This window comes from Papilio polytes, unplaced genomic scaffold, assembly GCF_000836215.1.
Source record: "Papilio polytes unplaced genomic scaffold, Ppol_1.0 DF824213.1, whole genome shotgun sequence".
NCBI classification, from domain to species: Eukaryota; Metazoa; Arthropoda; class Insecta; order Lepidoptera; family Papilionidae; genus Papilio; species Papilio polytes.
In genome coordinates, this window is record NW_013524991.1 from 295,534 (window position 1) to 305,386 (window position 9,853).

The window sequence follows — 9,853 nt, forward strand, 5'->3', positions numbered from 1 at the left end:
ATCAATTCCCTGACCTAATATCCAATTATATTGACCTATTAAGTTATCTATTCTGAGTGGCGACACTTCGCGATGCACTCCAAGCGCTTCCAGTCAACATCGCTGACAGCTAACATTGCAATATCCACAACATTGTAAAATTGTTTTAAAATCAACTAAAAACGTGCATATAAGGGTAGGCAACGCATCTGCAATTGCGGATGTCCATGGGCAGCGGTCGCTTCGCCATTTTGGCCGTTTCAGGTGGTCACTTGTTCGTTTGCCACCTTGTTATATAAAAAAAATACACCAAACGTTTTTTTATTTCGATTATTAATTGATTTAATACCACATCTTAATGTTTTAAAAGCGAAGTATAGATGGATGTATGAATGAATGGAAGTTTGTTGATTATCAAGGGAGCGGAAGGGGTCCTTAGGTAAGGGAGATTTTTTTATAATAATATAAGGTGGCAAACGAGCGAGCCGCCTGATTCCACCGAAATGGAAAGCGACCGTTGCCCATAAACATCCGCAATTGCAGATGCGTTGCCTTCTCTTAATTGACGGAGGAGGAGACGCACATAAAGAGGATATTTCCCTTTTTTCACCTTTCCTTTTCATCCTTTCCTCTTAAGAAAGGGGTGGAAAAGGAAAGGGACTAAAATTAGGCCTCAAAGAATACTTTTTTTAAGTTCAGTTTTTCATTTTATATTTTTATTATAAGCATTTTTATAACGCAGTAACTTTGTTCTTTTATGTCGGATTAATAATATAACTTTAAGGGCAACTTTACGTAAAAAAGACATCGTATTTAACGACCAATAAAAACTCCTTTAAAGTTATAACTTCCTCTTACGTAAACCCCTTTAAAATGCATGAAAGCAAAAGTAATATTTTATAATATTTATGTAAATTATAATTTAGCATAAGATATCTTTCGTTTATTTAATACAAAAATCAACTCTAATTATTGTCATTTATGTATTGTATGTAATTAGCCATAGAAATAAACAAAAAAGCATTCAAGACCCGACCCTCGAAAATCTATCAGCGAATATAAACAGCATAAAACGGCCCATCGCCCCTAATGAACCAGAATCATTTGACCTTCCCCGTCCCCCGCTGAGGCAATAAACTTAGATCTCCCAGGGGGATACGGATATAACATAGGGGTCATTTTATATTTGTCAGGTAATTCCGCTGGCAGGGTTATTCAGTCGTGTTAGAGACGCCCCAGTGTAAAGACGCGTCGTAGTTGCATGCGTTACTGAAGTTTGCGTACATCTTACAGCGGTTTTAATTATTTTTTTTAATTCCTGTGCAACGCTCAAGTGGTACTTGGTGCTGGCATTTAAAGTAAGCGCTCTCAGGTAAGTTGGGACATGCCTTTCACAGTACAAAGTTACGAAACTAAGTTGAAAAAACTTTTCGTTAACATTTAAAAAATAAAATATACATGACGTATTGTTTCTAAAAGTTAGCGTTAAAAATTATGTTACACTTTTTCTTTCACATATATTAATTAATAACTGTTTTTTTAATTAATTTGTTTTTACGTAATAACTTATTAAAGTCGTATAATTTAAAATGAGATAAACACTAGATTTTATTTACTTTTAATAAAACTTTCATAGTATAGTTTTGTTCTTAATAAAGAGTCCAAGTAATTTATTTTTATTTTATTCTGCCGATCAATTTTTAATTCTTGTATTTTTATGTATACATTTTATTAATTTCAACGACCCATATTAACTGTCGTAATACACTGTTACATAAACACTCCAAATAATTACATAAGGAAGGGAATACTAAAACATAAAACAATTGAAATTCGCTGAATTCATCCGCAATAGTGTTACATTTCAATTACCTTTTTTCATGGATGTCATAAATATGCAAGAGGCGGTCAAAAGGTTAGCCTCGTCTAGCGTGCAATAAATTGTTTGTGAAATTGGTCTATTTTTATTTTTCACTGTTACATGTTTTTAGCGTTGAATACTTCCTATTACTTAGCCATTAAGTTTTAATTTGACTTGCATATTTATAAAAATCTAGATTAACAAGCAGGATCTAGATTAACATTTAATGTGTTAAAAGAACTACACCTTAATCTTACTAATATTATAAATGTGAAAGTTTAGATGGATGGATGTTTGTTAGAGCTTGTAGCCTAAAAAGCTGAACAGATTTCAATGAAATTTGGTATAGATGTAATGGGTAGTCTGGAAGAACACATACGCTTCTCAGTTTTGGTTTTTTAAATTCCATCGGTCGGAGTCGCGTGCGAAAGCTTGTTTTCAATAATTCGTGAATATTTTGAATAGAAGACATTCTAAAGTTAATGTAAAATAATGGTCCTTCGAGGTGGATATTCCTATTTCATTGTAAAACATCGAATATTAACACAATCTTTATTTATCGGTAATAGAGCATTAAAATCTATTATATTCGTAAGTGATTTTCACGATATTTAACCCTTAAAAGCCTTATTTTTAAAACGTATTACAAAATGTATAATTGTTTTTTACTGAAGGGAAAAATAATAAAAAAATCATTACGCATTTTTATACATTTTCGTGATATGCTACTTTTTGTTTTCTAACTTGAAGATTTTAATCAAAGGTAATATGTAAACAGTCTGATATTAAAAGGTAGATGTCCAATGCGATTTGTAACCCCGGTATCAAATTTATTTATGTGTTAACATCGCACCATCTATCTCCTTTTACTTATGATTTTTATGATAAAAAAATAACAAACTTATTGTGTTCATATAAAAATGTTTACCATTCCGCAGGCTCCATTGACACTTCGGTCAATTTAACTAACGTACAAACGTAACGAACCGATTTATTTGAATTCAAAGTAAAACGTCACGGTAGTTAGTTGCTATTTTTAGGACAAACGATGTTTTTTATTAGTCAAATTGACATATTTTGACCTACTACAAAATAATCGCGTGTGAAAATGTCATAGTTAAAAGATAGCAAGCAAAGAACGATATTGCTTTTAAGCGAATTTTTAAAACATACCAATAGTTTGTAATTTAGATTTAAAACTCTTCGTTGACTAAATTTGTTAGGTACAATCGGGGAAAATGGCGATGTTCCTTAAAAGCTACAATCGTTTGTAAATTTTGAAACGAGACGCGAAACAAAAACCAATACAAAGCAGCTTATAAATGTGTATTTACGGAAAAAAGTCGGTTAGTGACACGGCTAGTTTCTTTTTATTATTATCCCTTCGTGCACTCACTGCTATCTAAACTATCTATACTAATATTTTAAAGAGAAAAGATTTCTATTTTTGGAATATTGGTTTTGTGTATGTATTTGGAATAACTCAAAAACTGGACCGATTTCAAAAATTCTTGCACCATTAAAAAGCTACCTTATTACTGAGTAAGGCTGTGTTTTTTCTAGATTTTTTAAATATCACACATGCGAAGTTGCGAGCAACATCTAGTTATATGTAGGAAGAGGTGTAGTTTGTCTCGGTGTAATTAACAAAGCATTTTTTCTGAAGTTAAACACTGCGTACTTCCGCAACTGTACATCGTTCGTACAGTGGTACATTGAGTATTAAGCAATGTCTTAAAGGACTTAATAAGTGTTTCTCTATAGCATAAATAAGAGAAAATAAACATCATAAAAAAATGACTCGTTTCTATATTAAAAAAATCATCCCTATACACTAAAGTCCTGCGTAATATTCATTCCAATTTAAAAAGTTATTTTTAATTTATTTCCAAGTGAGGGTATGTTTTTGTTAATCTCGGAATTAATGAATGTTGGACGATTCGAAATTTAAATGTAAAGAGATCTTGAAACTGTCCTTTGCGCTGTCGCTTACGGTAATGAAGGTACTCGAATATTTTTCATTCAATGTTCATCTTAATAAAATATTCCTCAAGTTGACTTCAACCGAGGTGTTTAACACCAAGTTAAGAATCACTTAGCCTATTTAAAAAAATGTTTTGATGATATTTTACAAAAGCCCTATAGAAAAGTAAATTAATTCTTTTTACTTTTATAGTCTATTTTTTCTATTGACTCTTTTTCAATAAGTAAAAAATACGCGCACTTCTATCAATAGTAGTAGTAATCAGCTTAACTGTACAATTGCCCAAGCAGGCTGTAGCGGCCTTTAGATTTAACGTTACTTTAGAAAAAAAAAAATATCGACGAATTGAGTACCTCCTTCTTTTGGAAAGTCGGTCAAAAAACAATCAAAACTTGTCGTTAACTCGATGTTATAAAACTTATATCCGAATATATTTTATTTGGACATTTCAATAATACAAAATAAACTAAATATTATAAAACCAAACATTTAAGAGCAGGCGCACACCTTGGACTAAACTATCGCACGACAGTTGTGCGACTGTCGATTGTTTTGCAGCCAACTATGTAGTTACACAACTATCTAGTAATCAAATAATGTGCTCCTCCATATTAGCTCATAGGAATCAAAGCGAGACTAAACAGTTGTTCGATAGTTTAGTTACAGGTGTGCGCATGCTCTAAACATGCAAATATAAAAATAATACGGCGAGTAAATAATCGAACAAAGGCTTGTTTTATCGAAATCTCGTTAGATAAGTAAAGTTGCCCGGATCAAGCTAAAGGAGGATATTAGGCTCAGAGCACACTAAATGAATCCAGTCTGAAAATGTTAAATCGGCCGTTATTCGAAATGACTATCTCTTTCCTTAGTTCTTTATTCAAAATAGAATGTTATTTTATGTTGCGGATCGATTGTGAATTTGTCCAAATTTGAATAATATCAGGTAAATGATTTTAAAACTTTTCAGACATAAAACAACTGTAATGTTTGTCTATATTTATATATATGCAAATATTTTATAAAGATTTGTATTTTTGGACATTTGTATGTATTGAAATAACTTAAAAACTACTTGGTCGATTTAAATAATTCTTTCACTATTAAAAAGATACGTTATCAATGAGTAACATAGTCTATATTTTTTATTACTTTTTAATTTCGTGCAGGCAAAGTCGAGAGTAATAGCAAGTTTTTCGATAAAGTTCAATAACAATTAGTAAGATAACCGTCATTTCTAAAACTCAGGTAACCAATTACAAAATTGTATTAACAGTAATCTTCAAAGATTTTAGATGATATTCCAAAAAAGAAAATTAAACCTAGCAAAAATGTGCTAAATTAAAAAGGGAAAAAAGCAAAACGCTTTGAAATGTCTCGTCACGAGCTTGCGGTCCGCCGTCCGCGGCTAAGTACGATTGTCATTTAAATCTTTGAAGATATAAATGCGGCTTCAATTCACGCCTTCACAGACCTAAAGATTAAATTATCTTTTGACAGCATTATCTTAAATTGTTAGCCTTAAAATTGTAGTTAAAATAGGAAGAAAATGTATATTTTTTACATTATAAAGTGGGTAACGAGGAGACGGACATAAAGAGGATTTTTCCCCGTCCTCTGAGAAAGACGGAGGTTATTAAAATTTTGTAAAATATTTTATTACATGTCAATACAAGGACATGCAGTGACACTAAACTTAATTGATATAGTACCTTTCAGGGAAAGTACCGGTGAAAAAAATGTTTATGGTTGTGTCGACTATATCTTTCTTTTATGTATATGATTAGCACTGACGTAGTTACATATTATTACAAAGGGACAAAAAAGGTATACTTTAATTAGGGTTCCTGACCCGCACATTTTCTCTTAATTAAAACGTTCGTAGGAATCTGAATACGTGTTTATTTTTTAAACACAAAGTTTCCATATTGAATGAAATATGCGTTTACTTTGTAACAATTTAATACTAAAAGTTGAATTGGCTGAGAAACAATCGACAATCGCACAAATGTGTTCCCGTTAATAATTTACCCAGTTTTCATTAAAACAATTACGTCTTTTGTTTCCATTTGCTGTCAAGTTGTACGTGGAAGTCATCTCTTTCTATCTCTATGAAGACGAAAGAGATACCATATTCAATACAAGAGTTCCTACAGTATAATTTCACGGTAATAATTTACGATAACGAAACATATGTTAGAAGAAAATGTTTTTTCTCCTTTTTCCTTATGTTCCATTAAGGTAAATGGAATATAAATAAACATACGGCTGGAGTTCTAATAAGATAAGGATAAAGATATCTTATGTTTGTGACATTGTCTCTTAGTTTTTCAATTATTTACTTATTCACTTTACTATAATATATTGACGGCTGATAAAGAGGTATAGAGGTGCAGCACATACTGTGCCAACCCTCTGTAGGTACAAGGGCAGGTTAAGACTGTTACATATATTTAAAAGACTGGAAACATTATTGTTAAAGAACGATAGTCCGGCCTCTCTAGGCGCTGCCACTGATCTGTATAAATGGCTAGGTGATTATTTGGTAAATTCTTTTGTTTCGTTCCTACTTACACGTGCCTTTTGATGTTAATCACAGTTTAGTTTATTAACATTATTAGGTATTTCAACCAACCTTAAGTATCAATACCAAAATGCATAGATCATAGCCTGTCCATTTTAAGAGGTCAGTGAAGCTGCTATCGCGATTAGTTCTATCAAAAAACACATATATATAATTACAGATAAAATAAACAAAGTTACATGATATACAATAAAAATTGATACTTTTTGACCGACTTCCCAAAAGAAGGAGGTACACAATTCGTCTGTATGTTTTTTTTTAAATTGACGGAAATGCGGTGTCGTAATTTGTTTCATCTATGCCCACCGAGTTTAATAAGTTTGTCGGTCTATGTTTCTAATACGATTTACTGGAATACTCCTTGATGGTTTCTATACGATTCCTTTAGTGTGGATTAAGATATTTTAAGTAACTGCTTAACGTCTGTGTACAGTGTAACGTTTATCAACCACAATCAAACACCGCAGCGTTGAACACTGTTAAATTAAATCCCACTGAAATTTAAATGACAAAGAATGTGCCTACGAACTCGACAATGGAAAAGCTTGTTAAATGTTAATTCGGCTACTGGAACCAGTAGGCTATTTCTATATAGCTCAAAGATTACCGAAACAAAACACGACGCGAAGCGACGACGTAAGTACACATGCCAGTAAAACGTAGTATCTGGTATTGACACTACTGGAACAATGCGTTTACCCACTGGCTAACCTGGTATACCAACTTGCTAGTTACTCGCATATCGCCTACTGACCTCTATAAATAGACAGACTATAAGCTATTTTGTGCAATTTACGCAATTTTAGCATGTATGGTTATGGTTGATCGCGGTAGGGAGTTTTCTAATTAATAATAGTAATAGATTTAATTATCATTAACATTATATCGCCCATCCATTTATACAGATCAATGTCCTGGCCTTATATTTCCAGAAGAAAATCGTATCCATGTAACACAATCTCTATCTCTAATCTCTCTTTTTTATTGTAATTAATTTATAAAAAGATTTGTAAAAAGTAACAATAATTGGTACTCCTTTGGACGTGTAATATACAATAGCTATTGCTCTCGACTTCGTCCGCGTAAAATTAAGAAATAATAAAAAGTATAGCCTATGCTACTGACAGATACATTTTCTTTCTAATAGTGAAAGAATTTTTAAAATCGGCCAAGTAGTTTTTGAGTTATTTCAATACATACAAAAATACGAATTTTCTTCTTTATAATATTAAGTAGCATAGATGTGGAAAGATAATAATTATGTTACAGCAGTATGTCAAGCGCGTGGTTGTGCGTGATCCTGGTCGTGCTGGTGGCTGGTACAGCGACTGGTATCAAGTGCTGGCAGTGCGGCCAGTACAGTGATGGAGTTGGCTCTATCACGCCTTGCAACAATCGTAGCGCCACGCGGCTTGCTGACTGCCCGCCTGCTGCTAAATACTGCATTGTAAGTTTACTGGATTTAGTTACCCTCTCATATTATTAATATTATTGTAGACCAGCTGTATCCGCATGTAATTATAAAAACTTTATTTTATTGTTTACATTTGTCAAATTCTCAATTGCAAATGCCAAAATTACCGTTACCATAACACCTTGCTTCCTTAATGTTGGCAGCTTGTACTTTATGGCCTCTTTGCAACATGAAGGTTTCCAATTTATTTACTCCCTAAGTTTAATAGCGTATAAAATATATATCCTAAAGCGTGACGTAAGCGTAGAACTTTTTATTAAAGAACTAATTATTCAAAAATATGCTATAATTGCTGACATCTTACAAAGTAGTGTGTGTTTACGCTTTTTTTTATTAGTATAGATATAGATATATTCCCAATTTCGAAGGAAACTTTCCCCTTGATCAATGACAGCATCATTTCATTTGACGGAGTAGTTTAATCAAATCGGTGAGCCGTCGATCAAGATAATTTACGATCCAGAAATCTTTGGGGTTCTAATAAACTTCACCTTTTATCTTTCAAGTTTTTTGATGTTCTATAAATAGTAGACTTTGTGTTTTAAATCTACATTATTTAATCTATACTTATACACTTATTTACTTATCTATACTCTATACTATTGTAATAAAGCGTAAACACACACTTGTTTGTTGCCTAAGATGTCAGCAATTACAGCATATTTTTAAGTAATTCTTTTTTTAATAAAAGCCCTACACTTTCGTCATGCTTTAGGCTATTTATTTTCACGCCGTTAAACTTAGGGGTAAATGTTTTGGATAAAAACGTTAATGTGGGAAAGAGACCATAAGTTGCTGCCAACATCAAGGAAGCAAGGTTGCCAAGGTTTGTCATGTCATTTCATTTGAAATTTGCAACTGATAATTTCACAAATGTGAACAATAAAATATTTTTTTTGTAATTTTATGCGGATGAAGTCGCATGGGAATAGTAATATATTTAATAGTAATAATTGCAATGAAAAGACGTAATTACAGTTTTTGTAATATGAACATTTGTTACAGAAATACGTGAGTGAGCTGACAGTTGTCCGTGACTGCGTACCAACATGCACAGAGAAAGGTAATACTTACGATATACATAAATCATTTAGCTAATAATTTTGTACATTAAAATTAATATCTTATATCGGGCACCTTTGACTAAACTATCAGACAAATGCGCGATTGTCGATTGTTTCATAGCCAATTCAACTGTTTAGTTGCACAACTAAAAATCGAGTAGTGTGCACCTCCATATAAGGGCATAGGAATCAAAGCGAGACTAAACTATCCGATAGTCTAGTCAAAAGTGTGTTCACACTCTTAAAAAGACTCCATTTCCATTTTTGTATAGCGGCCAAACCAGTGGAAATAAGTCCTCAAGCCGCTGGGAAAAGTCGCGCGGCACAACCTAGTGGAAATACAGTTTATTGTAAAAGTTTTATTTCTACAGAATGGTGGGGGGCCCGAACCTTCTGCTGCGAGTCGGATGAATGCAACACAGGATACATACATACGTCTGCAACTGGTTTTGTCTTCGCTGCCCTCGTCTTGGGGGCGGTGATTGCGCGCTGACGGATTCCTTAAGTTACAACTTTAGTTAATTCAACTCCTGATTTAATTTCTGTGATTTTGATAATTTATTAAATTCGCTATGAATGGTGTTATAGTATTGTCATAAGTAAAATGTCAAATAAGTAACACCATTGGTAGTAAAGATGTTATAAGTTATCGTTATACGTTTATTGTTTGTTAGTCTTTTGTAAGGTTTATTTATATCTGCAATGATTTGTTGTCTATTTTTAAGTTAGTTATATATTTTTTTAGTATTTAAATTCGTATTGAGATTTAACAAGTTAGATTTATCAAAATATTGTATTTAATTTATTTTTTAATTAACAATATTACCTTGTCTCCAAATATTTTTAAATTGTTAAAACAATCTAATCGATATAAAAACCAAACGCTTTATAGAAATTCTATCACATA

At 32.3% G+C, this 9,853-nt stretch overlaps 1 protein-coding gene across 2 annotated transcripts; it reads left to right on the forward strand.

The window, feature by feature from the left end:
* Positions 1-1,217: 1,217 nt before the first annotated feature.
* Positions 1,218-9,657, forward strand: LOC106110630. 2 transcript variants are annotated; one of them, XM_013292516.1, is made up of 4 exons: positions 1,218-1,351; positions 7,678-7,855; positions 8,888-8,945; positions 9,318-9,657. In XM_013292516.1, exons 2-4 carry the CDS (start codon positions 7,682-7,684, stop codon positions 9,437-9,439), a joined length of 354 nt encoding a protein of 117 aa, XP_013147970.1. In that variant the 5' UTR covers positions 1,218-1,351; positions 7,678-7,681; the 3' UTR covers positions 9,440-9,657. The 2 variants fall into 2 exon arrangements, with proteins under 2 accessions (XP_013147970.1, XP_013147971.1); XM_013292517.1 differs by having other exon boundaries at positions 1,218-1,337.
* Positions 9,658-9,853: the final 196 nt, after the last annotated feature.

Bases quoted from the DNA above. Each gene is read 5' to 3' on its own strand.
- LOC106110630 (XM_013292516.1), top strand. From the start codon at position 7,682: ATGTCAAGCGCGTGGTTGTGCGTGATCCTGGTCGTGCTGGTGGCTGGT. The intron at 7,856-8,887 runs GTAAGTTTACTG...CATTTGTTACAG, and splicing joins CTGCTGCTAAATACTGCATT to AAATACGTGAGTGAGCTGAC. The intron at 8,946-9,317 runs GTAATACTTACG...TTATTTCTACAG, and splicing joins ACCAACATGCACAGAGAAAG to AATGGTGGGGGGCCCGAACC.